The sequence below is a fragment of the Pristiophorus japonicus genome, unplaced genomic scaffold, assembly GCF_044704955.1.
Source record: "Pristiophorus japonicus isolate sPriJap1 unplaced genomic scaffold, sPriJap1.hap1 HAP1_SCAFFOLD_659, whole genome shotgun sequence".
Classification (NCBI taxonomy): domain Eukaryota; kingdom Metazoa; phylum Chordata; class Chondrichthyes; family Pristiophoridae; genus Pristiophorus; species Pristiophorus japonicus.
The window spans coordinates 97,364-117,525 of NW_027254571.1; the positions used below are offsets into that span (position 1 = coordinate 97,364).

At 50.2% G+C, this 20,162-nt stretch overlaps 1 protein-coding gene across 1 annotated transcript in view; it reads left to right on the forward strand.

Moving 5' to 3' along the window:
- LOC139255888 (spectrin beta chain, non-erythrocytic 1-like) overlaps positions 1 to 20,162 on the forward strand; it is a gene marked incomplete at both ends in the record, with an annotated part of 232,208 nt that overhangs the window by 97,313 nt on the left and 114,733 nt on the right. Inside the window, one exon of the mRNA XM_070874048.1 lies at positions 3,614 to 3,760. Coding sequence (XP_070730149.1) covers positions 3,614 to 3,760 — 147 coding nt within the window. The remainder of the gene's footprint in view (positions 1 to 3,613; positions 3,761 to 20,162) is intronic.

The window sequence follows — 20,162 nt, forward strand, 5'->3', positions numbered from 1 at the left end:
AACTCACTCCCGGGTATCTGTTATTCTATATATAAAGCCCCCGAACCGCTCGATTAGGTCCCAGCCTGCAACTCACTCCCGGGTATCTGTTATTCTATATATAAACCCCCCGAACTCCTCGATTAGGTCCCAGCCTGTAACTCACTCCCGGGTATCTGCTTTTCTATATATTGCTGCTGTGAATGCTGATCATTCTGCCTTCTGCCTGTTTCACTCTACCTCCGACATGTGACATTGACAGGAGAGTTTTGCTTGTTTTCTTGCTGTCTGTTGGTTAGATTGCTGATGGTTGCCGGGATGCCTTCAGCAGTTGCTGGGATGGTTGCTATGATATATTCAGCGGTTGCTGGGATGGTTGCTGTGATATATTCAGCGGTTGCCGGGATGGTAGCTGTGATATATTCAGCAGTTGCTGGGATGGTTGCTATGATATATTCAGCGGTTGCTGGGATGGTTGCTATGATATAGTCAGCAGTTGCCAGCGTGTCATCTGCGGTTGCTGTTCTGGTTGCCGGGCTGGTTGCTGGGATGTGTTCACTGGTTGCCGGGCTGGTTGCCGGGTTGTGTTCACTAGTTGCCGGGCTGGGTGCCGGGCTGGTTGCTGGGTTGGTTGTTGGGCTGGTTGCCGGGATGTGTTCACTGGTTGCCGGGTTGGTTGTCGGACTGAGTGCCGGGCTGATTGCCGGGCTGGGTGCCGCAATGTGTTCACTAGTTGCCGGGCTGGTTGTCGGGCTGGGTGCCGGAATGTGTTCACTAGTTGCCGGGCTGTTTGCCAGACTGGTTGCCGGGCTGGTTGCCGGGCTGGGTACCGGGCTGGATGCTGAGATGTGTTCACTAGTTGCCGGGCTGGTTGCCGGGATGTGTTCACTAGTTGCCGGGCTGGTTGCCGGGATGTGTTCACTAGTTGCCGGGCTGGTTGCCGGGATGTGTTCACTAGTTGCCGGGCTGGGTGCCGGGCTGGGTGCCGGGCTGGGTGCCGGAATGTGTTCACTAGTTGCTGGGTTGGTTGCCGGGCTGGTTGCCGGAATGTGTTCACTAGTTGCCGGGCTGGTTGCCGGGATGTGTTCACTAGTTGCCGGGCTGGTTGCCGGGATGTGTTCACTAGTTGCCGGGCTGGGTGCCGGGATGTGTTCACTAGTTGCCGGGCTGGTTGCCGGGCTGGTTGCCGGGATGTGTTCACTAGTTGCCGGGCTGGTTGCCGGGCTGGGTGCCGGGATGTGTTCACTAGTTGCCGGGCTGGGTGCCGGAATGTGTTCACGAGTTGCCGGGCTGGTTGCCGGTCTGGGTGCCGGAATGTGTTCACTAGTTGCCGGGCTGGTTGCCGGGCTGGTTGCCGGGCTGGGTGCCGGAATGTGTTCACTAGTTGCCGGGCAGGTTGCCGGGCTGGTTGCCGGGCAGGTTGCCGGGCTGGTTGCCAGGCTGGGTGCCGGAATGTGTTCACTAGTTGCCGGGCTGGTTGCCGGGCTGGGTGCCGGAATGTGTTCACTAGTTGCCGGGCAGGTTGCCGGACTGGTTGCCGGGCTGGGTGCTGGAATGTGTTCACTAGTTGCCGGGCAGGTTGCCGGGCAGGTTGCCGGGCTGGGTGCCGGAATGTGTTCACTAGTTGCCGGGCAGGTTGCCGGGCTGGGTGCCGGGCTGGGTGCCGGAATGTGTTCACTAGTTGCCGGGCTGGTTGCCGGAATGTGTTCACTAGTTGCCGGGCTGGTTGCCGGGATGTGTTCACTAGTTGCCGGGCTGGTTGCCGGGATGTGTTCACTAGTTGCCGGGCTGGGTGCCGGGATGTGTTCACTAGTTGCCGGGCTGGTTGCCGGGCTGGTTGCCGGGATGTGTTCACTAGTTGCCGGGCTGGTTGCCGGGCTGGGTGCCGGGATGTGTTCACTAGTTGCCGGGCTGGGTGCCGGAATGTGTTCACGAGTTGCCGGGCTGGTTGCCGGTCTGGGTGCCGGAATGTGTTCACTAGTTGCCGGGCTGGTTGCCGGGCTGGTTGCCGGGCTGGGTGCCGGAATGTGTTCACTAGTTGCCGGGCAGGTTGCCGGGCTGGTTGCTGGGCAGGTTGCCGGGCTGGTTGCCAGGCTGGGTGCCGGAATGTGTTCACTAGTTGCCGGGCTGGTTGCCGGGCTGGGTGCCGGAATGTGTTCACTAGTTGCCGGGCAGGTTGCCGGACTGGTTGCCGGGCTGGGTGCTGGAATGTGTTCACTAGTTGCCGGGCAGGGTGCCGGAATGTGTTCACTAGTTGCCGGGCAGGTTGCCGGGCTGGGTGCCGGGCTGGTTACCGGGCAGGTTGCCGGGCAGGTTGCCGGGCTGGGTGCCGGAATGTGTTCACTAGTTGCCGGGCAGGTTGCCGGGCTGGGTGCCGGGCTGGGTGCCGGAATGTGTTCACTAGTTGCCGGGCAGGTTGCCGGGCTGGGTGCCGGGATGTGTTCACTAGTTGTCGGGCAGGTTGCCGGGCTGGGTGCCGGGCTGGTTGCCGGAATGTGTTCACTAGTTGCCGGGCAGGTTGCCGGTCTGGGTGCCGGGCTGGGTGCCGGAATGTGTTCACTAGTTGCCGGGCAGGTTGCCGGGCTGGGTGCCGGGCAGGTTGCCGGGCTGGGCGCCGGGCTGGGTGCCGGAATGTGTTCACTAGTTGCCGGGCAGGTTGCCGGACAGGTTGCCGGGCTGGGTGCTGGGCTGGGTGCTGGAATGTGTTCACTAGTTGCCGGGCAGGTTGCCGGGCAGGTTGCCGGGCTGGGTGCCGGGCTGGGTGCTGGAATGTGTTCACTAGTTGCCGGGCTGGGTGCTGGGCTGGGTGCCGGGCTGGGAGCCGGGCTGGGTGCCGGAATGTGTTCACTAGTTGCCGGGCAGGTTGCCGGACAGGTTGCCGGGCTGGGTGCCGGGCTGGGTGCTGGAATGTGTTCACTAGTTGCCGGGCTGGGTGCTGGGCTGGGTGCCGGGCTGGGTGCCGGGCTGGGTGCCGGAATGTGTTCACTAGTTGCCGGGCTGGGTGCCGGGCTGGGTGCCGGGCTGGGTGCCGGGCTGGGTGCCGGGCTGGGTGCCGGGCTGGGTGCTGGAATGTGTTCACTAGTTGCCGGGCAGGTTGCCGGGCAGGTTGCCGGGCTGGGTGCCGGAATGTGTTCACTAGTTGCCGGGCAGGTTGCCGGGCAGGTTGCCGGGCTGGGTGCTGGGCTGGGTGCCACGCTGACTGCCCAGGTGTTGTAACGGAGCTGCAGTGTGGAGTGTGTCAGTACCTGTTGTGGAACGTTAACAATTAACTGGCATTACCTCCCGGCCCCTCCCCTGCACTCCGGCAGTGTTGCAGTGTGAGGCTTGTTGCTGCTCTGACAATCCTTTGTTCTGAGAACCCTTTCCTATTAAATGTGTTTGCCGGGGTTTGGGGCGCTGGGGGCTGTGTGATGTGGGGCGCTGGGCCCGGGCTCCGGCTGGTGCAGGGTGCAGTTCCTGGTGACGTGTGTGTGTGTGTGTGCAGGCTGGCTGCTCACTGCAGCATTTCTCGGTTACTGAATGCTGAGGTCAGGCAAGGAGATGGGATAGCGGGACTGCAGCACTCACATCACTCTCCAGGCAGGATGTCTGGGGGGGATCCCAGCCATCTCACTGTCTCTCCTTTCGCTTGCAGCTGGGTGACTGGATTAATGAGAAGATGTTGACAGTCTGTACCACGTCACACGATGATGCTCAGAAGCTGCACAAAAAATGGCTGAAGCACCAGGCGTTCATGGCAGAGCTGGTGTTGAACCGGGAATGGCTGGCTAAGATCGAGAAGGTAAGGGAGCGATGGGAATGCGGCTGAGCACGAGCGGCTGTGTGTCACAGGGACACCGGCTCACTCAGTTACTCCCCCGTTTCTCCACTGCATTCGGCAGTTTGTTTTTGCTGGATCTTTAAGGCTTTCATCCCCCTGCAAACCGTTCCTTGCAACAAGGGAAATATTAGAGAGGCCGGGTAATCTGGGTCATCGGGGGTGGGGGGTTTATCGGGGCGTGGAGGAGGGGGTTGTCGGGGAGGGGGTTATCGGGGCGTGGGGGAGGGGGTTGTCGGGAGGTTAATGGAGGTTATTGAGGGGGGGGGTCCAAGTTATCGGGGGGGTCCGGGTTATCAGGGGTCCGGGTTATCGGGGTCCGGGTTATCGGGGGTCCAGGCTATTGGAGATCTGGGTTATCAGGGGTCCAGGCTATCGGGGGTCCAGGTTATCGGGGGTCCGGGTTATCGGGGGTCCGGGTTATCGGGGTCTGGGTTATCGGGGTCCGGGTTATCGGGGGTCCGGGTTATCGGGGTCCGGGTTATTGGGGTCCGGGTTATCGGGGGTCCGTGTTATCGGGGTCTGGGTTATCGGGGGTCCGGGTTATTGGGGTCCGGGTTATCGGGGGTCCGGGTTATCGGGGTCTGGGTTATCGGGGGTCCGGGTTATCGGGGTCCGGGTTATCGGGGGTCCGGGGGTCCAGGCTATTGGAGATCTGGGTTATCAGGGGTCCAGGCTATCGGGGGTCCGGGTTATCGGGGGTCCGGGTTATCGGGGGTCCGGGTTATCGGGGTCTGGGTTATCGGGGTCCGGGTTATCGGGGGTCCGGGTTATCGGGGTCCGGGTTATTGGGGTCCGGGTTATCGGGGGTCCGTGTTATCGGGGTCTGGGTTATCGGGGGTCCGGGTTATTGGGGTCCGTGTTATCGGGGGTCCGGGTTATCGGGGTCTGGGTTATCGGGGGTCCGGGTTATTGGGGTCCGGGTTATCGGGGGTCCAGGTTATCGGGGTCCGGGTTATTGGGGGATCCGGGTTATCGGGGGTCCGGGTTATCGGGTCCGGATTATCGGGGTCTGGGTTATTTGGGGGTCCGGGTTATCAGGGTCTGGGTTATCGGGGGTCCGGGTTATCGGGGTCCGGGTTATTGGGGGGTCCGGGTTATTGGGGGGTCCGGGTTATCGGGGTCAGGGTTATCGGGGTCCGGGTTATTGGGGGGTCCGGGTTATCGGGGGTCCGGGTTATCGGGGGTCCGGGTTATGGGGGGTCCGGGTTATCGGGGGTCCGGGTTATTGGGGGGTCCGGGGTTATCGAGGGGGTAGCCGGTAGACTCACTTTTCCGCCTCATGGTTTCTCATTAGTTTGAGCTATTTATGAACTTGCGTAACTCTGTAATTTTGCAGAGTTTTGCTGAAGATTTGGGTTGTGAAGGGCTGGCTTTTGCAGGTCCTTGACTGGTTCCTGATGTGTGAGAGGGGCTGATCTGGGCTATGTAGTATCTAGCAATGGAATTTTATAATAGCACATAATGCACCCTATGTAATGCATGCTATTAGCATGTACTTTATATATCCTGTAATATAGTGTGCTGAACTGGGTCTGATATATTGAAACAGTCGAATACATGCTGGGCTGTGTGTAACACACGGTATGATATAGACTGGGTCTGATATACACGCTGTCATTGACTGGACTGTGTATATTACATCCTGTAACATGCACTGGAGTGTATAATATATAGGTAACCATTGAAAAGAAAAAGAAGAAAGACTTGCATTTATATAGCACCAGATGTCTCATTTACAACCAATGAAGTACTTTTGGAGTGTAGTCACTATTGTAATGTGGAACACATGGCAGCCAATTTGCGCACAGCAAGCTCCCACAAACAGCAATGTGATAATGACCAGATAATCTGTTTTTTTTGTTATGTTGATGGAGGGATAAATATTGGCCAGGACACCGGGGATAACTCCCCTGCTCTTCTTCAAAATAGTGCCCTGGGATCTGAGCAGACTTGGTTTAAATTCTCATCTGAAAGACAGCACCTCCGACAGTGCAGCACTCCCACAGCACTGCACGAGATTTATGTGCTCAAGTTCTGGGAGAGGGACTTGAACCCACAACCTTCTGACTCAGAGGCAAGAGTGTCACGACCGGCACTGAGTATGGACTGAGTAATAACTAACAAAACATTTAGATAGCGCCTTTCACATCCTCAGGACATTCCAAGCTGCTTCATAATGAGTGAACTGTAGTCATTATTGTTCCCTCGGAAAATGTGGCCGTTAACTTGCACACAGCAAGATCCCAGCACCGGGCATGAGATGGATGCAGAGTTCCTCTGCTTTTGATGGTGCGAGTAGAGGGATAAACATTTGGCGAGATAACAGGGGGAGCTCCCTGCTCTTTTTCAAAATAGTACCATGGAATTTTTTAGATCCATTTGAGAGAACAGATTAATGTCTCATCCAACAGTGCGGCACTCCCTCAGTACTGCCCCTCCGACAGTGCGGCACTCCCTCAGTACTGCCCCTCCGACAGTGCGGCACTCCCTCAGTACTGCCCCTCCGACAGTGCGGCACTCCCTCAGTACTGCCCCTCCGACAGTGCAGCACTCCCTCAGTACTGCCCCTCCGACAGTGCGGCACTCCCTCAGTACTGCCCCTCCGACAGTGCGGCACTCCCTCAGTACTGCCCCTCCGACAGTGCGGCACTCCCTCAGTACTGCCCCTCTGACAATGCAGCGGTTCTCTCAGTACTGCCCCTCCGACAGTGCGGCACTCCCTCAGTATGTTCTGATGAAATGGATATAGTATATACTACAGCACACACTGAATTATGTATAATATATGTACTGGGCTGCGTTTTTTCATTTGTTCTGGAATGTGGGCTGAAATGGCCTCCTTTCGTGCTGTAAACTTTGATGATTCTATGATAAACTAGCTGATGATGGTTGGGCCTAGGACACTGCCCTGAGGAACTCCTGCAGCGATATCCTGGGGCTGGGATAATTGACCTCCAACCACCACAATATATTATATATTGAGCATGAACTAGATTGTGTGTGATATATATTACTGCATGGACTTTCTTTTTATTCAGTAACTGGATGTGGGCATTACTGGCAAGACCAGCATTTATTGCCCATCCCTAATTGCCCCTTGAGAAGGTGGTGGTGAGCCGCCTTCTTGAACCACTGCAGTCCGTGTGGTGAAGGTGCTCCCACAGTGCTGTTAGGGAGGGAGTTCCAGGATTTTGACCCAGCGACGATGAAGGAACGGCCGATATATTTCCAAGTCGGGATGGTGTGTGACTGGGAGGGGAACGTGGAGGTGGTGCTGTTCCCATGCGCCTGTTGCACTTGTCCTTCTCGGTGGTAGAGGTCGCGGGTTTGGGAGGTGCTGCCGAAGAAGCCTTGGTGAGTTGCTGCAGTGCATCTTGTAGAAGGTACACACTGCAGCCACGGTGCGCCGGTGGTGGACTGCTCCATTATCTGAGGAGTTTCAAATGGAACAGAACACTGTGCAATCCTCAGCGAACATCCCCACTTCTGACCTCATGATGGAGGGAAGGTCATTGATGGAGCAGCTGAAGATGGTTGGGCCCAGGACACTGCCCTGAGGAACCCCTGCAGCGATGTCCTGGGGCTGTGATGATTGACCTCCAACCACCACAACCATCTTCCTTTGTTCTGGGTACAACTCCAGCCATTGGAGAGTTTTCTCGGATTCCCATTGACTTCAATTTTACACGGGCTCCATGGTGCCACACTCGGTCAAATGTTGCCTTGATGTCAAGGGCAGTCACTCTCCATCTTATTGTGTGGCACTACCTCAATGTGGATCGCTTAGCTCTGTCTATAGCAACTGTTTCTGCTGTTTAACATCCATGTAGTCCTGTGTTACAGCTTCCCCAGGTTGGCACCTCATTTTTAGATACACCTGGTGCTGCTCCTGGCATGCTCTTCTACACCCCTCATTCCTCATTGAATCAGCGTTTGTTGCCTGTCTTTGATGGTAATGGTAAGAGTGAGGGATATGCCGGGCCATGAGGTTACAGATTGTGGTGGAATACAATGCTGCTGCTGCTGATGGCCCACAATGTTTCAGGGATGCCTAGTTTTGAGCTGCTAGTTCTGTTCTGAATCTATCCCATTTAGCACGGTGGTAATGCCACACAACACGATGGAGGATGTCCTCAGTGTGAAGATGGGACTTTGTCTCCACAAGGACTGTGCGGTGGTCACTGCGACCAATACTGTCATGGACAGATGGATTTGCAATAGGTAGATTGGTGAGGACAAGGTCAAGTAGATGTTTCTCTCATGTTGGCTCTCTCTCCATCTGTCGCGGGCCCAGTCTGGCAGCTATTTCCTTTAGGCCTGGGCCAGCTCGGTCAGTAGTGATGTTACCAAGCCACGCATGGTGATGGACATTGCAGTCCCCCACCCAGAGTAAATTCTGGGCCCTTGCTACTTTCGGTGTTGCCACCAAGTGATGTTCAACACGGAGGAGTATTGATTCATCAGCTGAAGGAGGGCGGTAGGTGGTAATCAGCAGGAGGACACCCAGGGCCACTCCCTCCCGACTGTATCCCACTGTGCCACCACCTCGGGTGGGTCTGTCCTACCGGTGGGACAGGACATACCCAGGGATGGTGATGGAGGAGTCTGGGACATTGGCTGAAAGCTGTGATTCTGTGAGTATGACTGTCAGGCTGTTGCTTGACCAGTTTGTGGGAAAGCTCTCCCCATTTTGGCACAAGTCCCCAGATGTTGGTGAGGAGGACTTTGCCGGGTCGACTGGGCTGGGTGTGCCGTTATTGTGTCCGTAGCCGTTGCCAAGGTCGACACTGGGTGGTCCGTCTGCTTTTATTTTTATTATACTTGTTCACAGCGGTTTGATACAACTGAGTGGCTCGCTGGGCCATTTCAGAGGGCAGTTAAGAGTCAACCACATTGTTGTGGGTCTGGCTTACAGGCCAGACCGGGTAAGGGCGGCAGATTTCCTTCCCAAAGGACACTAGTGAACCAGATGGGTTTTTACGACAATCCGATAGTTTTATGGTCACTATTGCTGATACTAGCATTTTATTCCAGATCCATTCCAGAGTAGACTATATATACTAGTCTGTGCATAATATAATCTACTGCACAGACCAGATAGTGTATAACATATGTAACCAGTCTGTGTATAATCTAAAATATTGCACGGACTGGACCGTGCATCATATATGTATTGGGCTATGTATAAGATATTGTACTGCATTGAATGGACAGTGCATCATATAGACTACAGCATGGAATAGGCTGAGTATAATATATTTACTGTGCTGTGTTTAATAGAATCAGAGAATAATACTGTACAGAAGGAGGCCATTCGGCCCATCGTTCCTGTGCCAGCTCTTTCAAAGAGCGCTCCAATTAGACCCATTCTCTCGCTCTTGCCCCATAGCCCTGCAATATTTACCCTTCAAGTATTTACCCCATTCCCGTTTGAAAGTTACTGTTGAATCTGCTCCCACCGCCCTTTCAGGCAGCGCGTTCCCGATCACAGCAACTCGCTGCGTAAAAAAATGTTTTCTCATTTCATTCAGGTTCTTTTACCAATCACCTCTGCTATCGAACCCACCTGCCTCTGGAAACTGGTTCTCCTTATTTACTCTGTCAAAAAACACCTCAATCAAATCTGCTTTAACCTTCTCTGCTCCAAGGAGAGCAATCCCAGCTTCTCCAGTCCCTCCATAACTGAAGTCCCTCATCTCTCCACCATTATATAAATCTCTTCTGCACCCTCTCCAAGGCCTTGATACCTTTCCCAAAGTGCAATGCCCAGAATCAAACACAATGGCCCTGAAATTCCGGCTGGAGGCTTCATTCGGATGAAACATGGAAACATAGAAAATAGGTGCAGGAGTAGGCCATTCGGCCCTTCGAGCCTGCACCGCCATTCAATGAGTTCATGACTGAACATGCAACTTCAGGACCCCATTCCTGCTTTCTCGCCATACCCCTTGATCCCCCTAGTAGTAAGGACTATATCTAGCTCCTTTTTGAATATATTTAGTGAATTGGCCTCAACAATTTTCTGTGGTAGAGAATTCCACAGGTTCACCACTCTCTGGGTGAAGAAGTTTCTCCTCATCTCAGTCCTAAATGGCTTACCCCTTATCCTTAGACTGTGACCCCTGGTTCTGGACTTCCCCAACATTGGGAACATTCTTCCTGCATTTAACCTGTCTAAACCCGTCAGAATTTTAAACGTTTCTATGAGATCCCCTCTCATTCTTCTGAACTCCAGTGAATACAAGCCCAGTTGATCCAATCTTTCTTGATATGTCAGTCCCGCCATCCCGGGAATCAGTCTGGTGAACCTTCGCTGCACTCCCTCAATAGCAAGAATGTCCTTCCTCAAGTTAGGAGACCAAAATTGTACACAATACTCCAGGTGTGGCCTCACCAAGGCCCTGTACAACTGTAGCAACACCTCCCTGCCCCTGTACTCAAATCCCCTCGCTATGAAGGCCAACATGCCATTTTCTTTCTTAACCGCCTGCTGCACCTGCATGCCAACCTTCAATGACTGATGTACCATGACACCCAGGTCTCGTTGCACCTCCCCTTTTCCTAATCTGTCACCATTCAGATAATAGTCTGTCTCTCTGTTTTTACCACCAAAGTGGATAACCTCACATTTATCCACATTATACTTCATCTGCCATGCATTTGCCCACTCACCTAACCTATCCAAGTCACTCTGCAGCCTCATAGCATCCTCCTCGCAGCTCACACTGCCACCCAACTTAGTGTCATCCGCAAATTTGGAGATACTACATTTAATCCCCTCGTCTAAATCATTAATGTACAATGTAAACAGCTGGGGCCCCAGCACAGAACCTTGCGGTACCCCACTAGTCACTGCCTGCCATTCCGAAAAGTACCCATTTACTCCTACTCTTTGCTTCCTGTCTGACAACCAGTTCTCAATCCATGTCAGTACACTACCCCCAATCCCATGTGCTTTAACTTTGCACATTAATCTCTTGTGTGGGACCTTGTCGAAAGCCTTCTGAAAGTCCAAATATACCACATCAACTGGTTCTTCTCCCTTGTCCACTCTACTGGAAACATCCTCAAAAAATTCCAGAAGATTTGTCAAGCATGATTTCCCTTTCACAAATCCATGCTGACTTGGACCTATCATGTCACCTCTTTCCAAATGCGCTGCTATGACATCCTTAATAATTGATTCCATCATTTTACCCACTACTGATGTCAGGCTGACCGGTCTATAATTCCCTGTTTTCTCTCTCCCTCCTTTTTTAAAAAGTGGGGTTACATTGGCTACCCTCCACTTGATAGGAACTGATCCAGAGTCTATGGAATGTTGGAAAATGATTGTCAATGCATCCGCTATTTCCAAGGCCACCTCCTTAAGTACTCTGGGATGCAGTCCATCAGACCCTGGGGATTTATCGGCCTTCAATCCCATCAATTTCCCCAATACAATTTCCCGACTAATAAAGATTTCCCTCAGTTCCTCCTTCTTAATAGACCCTCTGACCCCTTTTATATCCGGAAGGTTGTTTGTGTCCTCCTTAGTGAATACCGAACCAAAGTACTTGTTCAATTGGTCTGCCATTTCTTTGTTCCCCGTTATGACTTCCCCTGATTCTGACTGCAGGGGATCTACGTTTGTCTTTATTAAACTTTTTCTCTTTACATATCTATAGAAACTTTTGCAGTCCATCTTAATGTTCCCTGCAAGCTTCCTCTCGTACTCTATTTTCCCTGCCCTAATCAAACCCTTTGTCCTCCTCTGCTGAGTTCTAAATTTCTCCCAGTCCCCAGGTTCGCTGCTATTTCTGGTCAATTTGTATGCCACTTCCTTGGCTTTAATACTATCCCTGATTTCCCTTGATAGCCACGGTTGAGCCACCTTCCCTTTTTTATTTTTACGCCAGACAGGGATGTACAATTGTTGTAGTTCATCCACGCGGTCTCTAAATGTCTGCCATTGCCCATCCACAGTCAACCCCTTAAGTATCATTCGCCAATCTATCCTAGCCAACTCATGCCTCATACCTTCAAATTTACCCTTCTTTAAGTTCTGGACCATGGTCTCTGAATTAACTGTTTCATTCTCCATCCTAATGTAGAATTCCCCCATATTATGGTCACTCTTCCCCAAGGGGCCTCGCACAACGAGATTGCTAATTAATCTTCTCTCATTACATAACACCCATTGTGTATTGGACGCCTCCGACATGAAGTAGCTGGTGGTTCCGGAGGAGCGTGGGAATGTGTTGGGGAATCCGTTGGCAAAGTGCGCTCCCGTCCTCCAGGTTCCCATGGAGATGGTGCAGTCACGTGTGACTGCTCAACCAATCAGGTACAGTATTCCCATTGATCGCAATGGGAACTCCGTATCTGCACACGCTCATTGCTATTAATTGAGAAAAAAAAAACAAACACCAAATAAAAAATAACAAACACACCTCACACAATTAAAATTCATTGAAATTAAAGTTAATAAATACCTTAAGAAAAAAAATTCCCAGTTTTTAAAATGTTTTTTTAATTATAGTTTAAAATACATTTTCCGTAGTGGGCAGGGTTTTTAAAAATAAAACGTGTATTTTGAATTTTGTTTTTTATGTTTTAAGTGTGTTTTAAGACTCTTACGCCAGTAACAGTAGGCTGTACGCCTGCTTTTATCAGGCGCAAGGGTTCTGAGGACATTTGCTGGGCAAGATGTGGGTAAATACTGCACTCTTGCCCTTGCAAATGTTCTCACTCCCGATATGCAGAGGATCTGTCGAACTGGAACTTGACAGATTGGAAAAGCCGGTTTTCAGCGCGTGTGCATTGCATTGTACGCTGAAAACCGGCTTTTGCGATGCCTCCCGGGTCCATAGACACTCTGTACTGACCCAGGGAGGCTGGGGTTTCTGGGCCAATACTCCAGGCAGGGCCGAACCAATAACGGTTCAGCATAACTTCCTTGCTTTTGTGCCTGTATTTTAACAACATTCTCAGCTTGTGCTGCCACTCTCAAACATTTGTGTACATACAGCCCTGGCTCTCTCTTTCCTGCACTCCCTTTAACATTGTACATTTAGTTCATATTGTCTCTTCTGCTTCCTCCTACCCAAGTGTATCACTTAACACTTCTCTGCTTTAAATTTCATCTGCCGCGTGTCTGCCCATCTCATCAGTCTGTCGAGGTCCTCCTGAGGTCTGTTACTGTCGTCCTCGCTCTTTACCACATTTCTGAGTTCCGTGCCATCTGCAAACTTTAAAATGGTGCCCTGTATACCCAGCCCAAGTCATTAATATATATCAGAAATATCAGTGGTCTTAATACTGACCCCTGGGGAATACCACTGTACAACCCTCCATTCGGAAAAACAACCGTTCACCGCTATTTGCTTTCTGTCACTGAGCCACTTTTGTATCCACACTGCCACTGCTCCTTTAATCACACGGGCTTCAATTTCGCTAACAAGCTGATTATGTGATACTTTGTTAAATGCCTTTTGAAAGATCCATTTACACAACATCACCAGCATTACCCTCATCAACCCTCTTTTACTTCATCAAAGAACTCGATCAGGTTAGTCAAACACAATTTGCCTTTGACAAATCCGTGCTGACTTTCATTTCTTAGCCCAATTTTTTCCAACTGGCAATCAATTTTGTCCTGGATTATTGACTCTAAGATGGTACCCTTTACTGGTGTTAAGCTGACTGGGCTGCAGTTGCTGGGTTTATTCCTCTCCCCACTTTTTAAACAGGGGTGCAACATTTCCAATCCGCCAGTCCTCTGCACCACCCCTGTATCGAAGGAGAATTGGAAGCTTGTGACCAGAGGCTCTGGAACTTCCACCCTGGGCCGTGTCTGATTTGTACAAGCGCTTGGGCTGTGCTGTGTATACAATGATAGAAAGCTACAGCACAGAAGGGGGCCATTCGGCCCATCGTGCCTGTGCTGGCTCTTTGAAAGAGCAGTCGTACTTTGTGCCTGTAACCCTGTCAGTTCCTCATCCTCCAGCACCTGTCCAACTCCCTCTGAATAGTTGTTCTCTATCTAAACGATCAAAACCTCCCAGCATCTTGAAAACCTACATTTGGTCACCTCTTGACCTTCTCAGTTCCAAGGAGAGCAGGCGTATCTTTCCCAACCTCTCCTCATAACTGAAGTCGCTCATCCCTGGTAACATCCTGGTCATCCTTATCTGACCCTTTCTAAGGCCTTTACATCTTTCCTGAAGTGTGGGGCCCAGAATTGTCCACAATACTCCAGCTGAGGCCTAACCAGTGATTTATAAAGTTCCAGCGCGATCTCCTTGCTTTTATATTCTATTCCTATATTCATAAAACCAAGTAACTTATGATTTTTTGACCATCGTATCAGCTTCCCCGCCATCGTGCAGGATTTGTCTATATCAGCACCATCCACACGTTTCAGAATCATCCCATTCATAGTAAACGGTTCTTCCACATTCGTCCTCCCAGAGTGCATCGCTTCACACTGCTCCGCATTGAACTCCATCTGCCACACTTCTGCCCATTTCACCGTCCTGTCTGTCATCCTGAAACCTGTAACCGTCCTCATCAATACCGACTACTTTACCAAGTGTCGTATCATCTGCAAACTTTATAATGCTGCTCCCTACACCCGAGCCTTGGTCACTTATAAAATTGAGAAGAGAAATGGATTCTTGTAGATGGTGCACACTGCAGCCACGGTGCGCTGGTGGTGGAGGGAGTGAGTGTTGAAGGTGGGGGATGGGGGGCCGATCAAGCGGCTGCTTTGTCCTGGATGGTGTCGAGCTTTTTGTTGGAGCTGCAACTCATCCAGGCAAGTGGGGAGTATTCTATCACACTAATGACTTGTGCCGTGTAGATCTGGAAGGACTTTGGGGAGTCAGGAGCTGAGACACCGGCCGCAGAATACCCAGCCTCTGACACGCAGTATTTATGTGGCTGGTCCAGTTATGTTTCGTGTCAATGGTAACCCCTGGGATGTTGATCGTGGGGGATTTGGCAATGGTACTAGAAACATAGAAACATAGAAAATAGGTGCAGGAGTAGGCCATTCGGCCCGTCGAGCCTGCACCGCCATTCAATATGATCATGGCTGATCATTCACCTCAGTACCCCTTTCCCGCTTTCTCTCCATACCTCCTGATCCCTTCAGCCGTAAGGGCCACATCTAACTCCCTTTTGAATATGTCCAACGAACTGGACTTAACAACTTTCTGTGGTAGAGAATTCTACAGGTTCACAATTCTCTGAGTGAAAAAGTTTTTCCTCATCTCGGTCCTAAATGGCTTACTCCTTTTCCTTAGACTGTGACCCCTGGTTCTGGACTTGCCCAACATTGGGAACATTCTTCCTGCATCTAACCTGTCTAAACCCGTCAGAATTTTATATGTTTCTATGAGGTCCCCTCTCATTCTTCTAAATTCCAGTGAGTATAAGCCTAGTCGATCCAGTCTTTCCTCATATGTCAGTCCTGTCATCCCTGGAATCAGTCTGGTGAACCTTCGCTGCACTCCCTCAATAGCAAGAACGTCCTTCCTCAGATTAGGAGACCAAAACTGCACACAATACTCAAGATGTGGTCTCACCAAGGCCCCATACAACTGCAGTAAGACCTCCCTGCTCCTATACTCAAATCCTCTCGCTATGAAGGCCAACATGCCATTTGCCTTCTTTATTGCCTGCTGTACCTGCATGCCTATCTTCAATGACTGATGAGCCATGACAACCAGGTCTCGTTGCACCTCCTCTTTTACTAACCTGTCACCATTCAGATAATAATCTGCCTTCCTGTTTTTGCCACCAAAGTGGATAACCTCACATTTATCCACATTATATTGCATCTGCCATGCTTTTGCCCATTCACCTAACCTGTCCAACCTGCAGCCTCTTAGCATCCTCCTCACAGCTCACACTGCCATCCAGCTTAGTGTCAACTGAAAACTTAGAGATATTACATTCAATTCCTTCGTCTAAATCATTAATGTATATTGTAAATAGCTGGGGTCCCAGCACTGAGCCTTGTGGCACCCTACTAGTCACTGCCTGCCATTCTGAAAAGGACCCGTTTATTCCCACTTTTTGCTTCCTGTCTGCCAACCATTTCTCCATCCACATCACTACATTGCCCCCAATACCATGTGCCTTAATTTTGCACACTAATATCTTGTGTGGGACCTTGTCAAAAGCCTTTTGAAAGTCCAAATACACCACATCCACTGGTTCTCCCTTATCCACTCTACTGGTTACATCCTCAAAAAACTCGAGAAGATTTGTCAAGCATGATTTCCCTTTCATAAATCCATGCTGACTTGGACCGATCCTGTCACTGCTTTCCAAATGCGCTGCTATTACATCTTTAATAATTGAATCCAGCATTTTCCCCACTATCGATTTCAGACTAACCGGTCTATAATTACCTGTTTTCTCTCTTCCTCCTTTTTTAAAAAGTGGGGTTACATTATTACTATGGATTGGCTACCCTCCAATCCATAGCAACTGAACCAGAGTCCATGGAATGTTGGAAAATGCATCTACTATTTCTAGGGCCACTTCCTTAAGTACTCTGGGATGCAGACTATCAGGCCCTGGGGATTTATCGGCCTTCAGTCTCTTCAATTTCCCTAACACCATTTCCTGACAAATAAGGATTTCCCTCAGTTCCCCCTTCTTGCTAGACCCTTGGTCCCCTAGTATTTTTGGGAGGTTATTCGTGTCTTCCTTAATGAAGACAGAACCAAAGTATTTGTTCAATTGGTCTGCCATTTCCTTGTTCCCCATTATGAATTCACCTGATTCTGACTGCAAGGGACCTACATGAGTCTTCACTAATCTTTTTCTCTTCACATATCTATAGAAGCTTTTGCAGTCAGTTTTTATGTTCCCTGCAAGCTTACTCTCATACTCTATTTTCCCACTCCTAATTAAACCCTTAGTCCTCCTCTGCTGAATTCTAAATTTCTCCCAGTCCTCAGGTTTGCTGCTTTTTCTGGCCAATTTATATGCCTCGTCCTTGGATTTAACACTATCCCTAATTTCCCTTGTTAGCCACAGTTGAGCCACCTTCCCTTTTCTATTCTTACGCCAGACAGGGATGTAAAATTGTTGAAGTTCATCCATGTGATATTTAAATGTCTGCCATTGCCTATCCACCGTTAACCCTTTAAGTATCATTCTCCAGTCCATCCTAGCCATTCACGTCTCATATGGTCGAAGTTACCTTCCTTAAGTTCAGGACCCTAGTCTCTGAATTAACTGTGTCACTCTCCATCTTACTGAAGAATTCTACCATATTATGGTCACTATTCCCCAAGGGGCCTCGCACGACCAGATTGCGAATTAATCTTCTCATTACACAAGACCCAGTCTAGGATGGCCAGCTCTCTAGTTGGTTCCTCGACATATTGGTCTAGAAAACCATCCCTAATACACTCCAGGAAATCCTCCTCCACAGTATTGCTACCAGTTTGGTTAGCCCAATCAATATGTAGATTAAAGTCGCCCATGATAACTGCTGTACCTTTATTGCACACATCCCTAATTTCCTGTTTGATGCTGTCCCCAACCTCACTACTATTGTTTGGTGGTCTGTACACAACTTCCACTAGCGTCTTCTGCCCTTTGGTATTCCGCAGCTCCACCCATATAGATTCCACATCATCCAGGCTAATGTCCCTCCTTACTATTCCTTTCATCTCCTCTTTAACCATTAACACTACCCCACCTCCTTTTCCTTCCTGTCTGTCCTTCCTGAATATTGAATACTCCTGGATGTTGAGTTCCCATCCTTGGTTACCCTGGAGCCATGTCTCCGTAATCCCAATTACATCATATCCGTTAACAGCTATCTGTGCATCCACCTTATTGCGTATGCTCCTCGCATTGAGACTCAGAGCCTTCCGGCTTGTTTTTTTAACACTCTTTGTCCTTTTAGAATTATGTTGTAATGTGGATCTTTTTGATTTTTGCCCTTGATTTCTCTGCCCTCCACTCTTGCTTTTCTCCTTCCTATCTTTTGCTTCTGCCCCCTTTTTACTTCCCTCTGTCTCCCTGCATAGGTTCCCATCCCCCTGCCATATTAGTTTAACTCCTCCCCAACAGCACTAGCAAACACTCCCCCTCGGACATTGGTTCCCGTCCTGCCCAGGTGCAGACCGTCCAGTTTGTACTGGTCCCACCTCCCCCAGAACCGGTTCCAATGTCCCAGGAATTTGAATCCCTCCCTGCTGCACTATTCCTCAAGCCACGTATTCATCTGAGCTATCTTGCAATTCCTACTCTGACTAGCACGTGGCACTGGTAGCAAATCCTGAGATTACTACCTTCGAGGTCCTACTTTTTAATTTAACTCCTCGCTCCCTAAATTCAGCTTGTAGGACCTCATCCCGTTTTTTACCTATATTGTTGGTACCTATATGTACCACGACAGCTGGCTGCTCACTCTCGCCCTCCAGACTGCGCTGCAGCCGCTCTGAGACATCCTTGACCCTTGCACCAGGGAGACAACACACCATCCTGGAGTCTCGTTTCAGTAGAATCCCCTATCACTATCGCTCTCCCACTCTTTTTCCTGCCCTCCTGTGCAACAGAGCCAGCCCTGGTGCCATGAACTTGGCTGCTGCTGCCCTCCCCTGATGAGTCATCCCCCTCAACAGTATCCAAAACGGTGTGTCTGTTTTGGAGGGAGATGACCGCAGGGGACCCCTGCACTATCTTCCTTCGACTGCTCTGCCTGATGGTCACCCATTCCCAATCTGGCTGTGTAACCTTTACCTGCCGTGTGACCAACTCACTAAACGTGCTATTCACAGCATCCTCAGCATCGCGGATGCTCCATTGAATGTCAAGGAGTGGTGGTTAGACTCTCGCTTGTTGGAGAAAGTCATTGCCTGGCATTTGTGTGGCACGAATGTTACTTGCCACTGATCAGCTGAAGCCTGAATATTTTTCCAGATCTTGCTGCAGCCTAACCTTGGTGGTGGGAAAATTATTGGACAAAATTCTGAGGGACAGGATAAATCTTCATTTAGAAAGACACGGATTTATCAAGGACAGTCAGCATGGATTTGTTAAGGGAAGGTCATGTCTGACTAACTTGATTGAATTTTTTGAGAGAGTAACAAGGAGGGTCGATGAGGGCAGTGTGTTTGATGTGGCGTATATGGATTTTTGCAAGGCTTTTGATAAGGTCCCACATGGAAGACTAGTCATGAAGGCAAAGTGATAAGTTGGATCCAAAATTGCCACAGGGGCAGGAAGCAAAGTGCAATGGTCGATGGATGTTTTTGCGACTGGAAAGCTGTATCCAGTGGGGTTCAGTACTCGATCCCTTGCTTTTCGTGGTGTACACCAATGATTTAGCCTTGAATGGAGGGGGTATAATTAAGAATTTTCAGATGATATTAAAAATCGGCTGTGTGATTAATAATGAAGAAGAAAGCTGTAGAAACACAGAAACATAGAAACTTACGTCGCAGAAGGAGGCCATTTCAATCTGTCGTGTCCACGCCGGCCGACAAAGAGCCAAACGGCCCTCAGTCAGCAGCCCATTTCATTCCGTATAAACATATAAACCTATGAACAATGGCGGAAAGGCAAAGAGCACCGACCAGTCCGCCTCACACCTGTGACACCCCTTATACTGAAACATTCTACACTCCACCCCAACCGCAGTCATGTGATCTCCTGGGAGAGGCAAAAACCAGATAGAAACCCAGGCCAATTTAGGGAGAAAAAATCTGGGAAAATTCCTCTCCGACCCATCCAGGCGATCGACACTAGTCCAGGAGATCACCCTGGCCGTATTCTATTCCCTGCAGTACTTACCATTATATCTGCTCCGTCCCACAAAAGGTCATCCAGTCTAATCCCAATTACCAGCTCTAGGTCCGTAACCCTGCAGGTTACTGCACTTTAAGTGCCCATCTAACCATCTCTTAAAAGTGGTGAGGGTTTCTGCATCCACCACTCTTCCAGATCCCCACAACACTCTGCGTAAAGCAGCCCCCTCTCAAATCCCCTGCACCAACCACCTTAAAACTATGCCCCCTCGTAATAGACCCCTCCACCAATGGAAATAGGCCCTTACGATCCACCATGTCCAGGCCTCTCAATATTTTGTACACCTCAATGAGGTCTCCTCTCAACCTCCTCTGTTCCAATGAGAACAAACCCAGCCTTTCCAATCTGTCCTCATAACTAAGATTCTTCATTCCAGGCAGCACCCTAGTGCGCAGTACTCCAGCTGTGGCCTAACCAAAGTATTATACAATTTAAGCATAACCTCCCTGCTCTTATATTTTATGCCTTCTTAACCACCTTATCCACCTGGCCTGCAACTTTCAGAGATCTGTGGACAAGAACTCCAAGGTCCCTTTGTTCA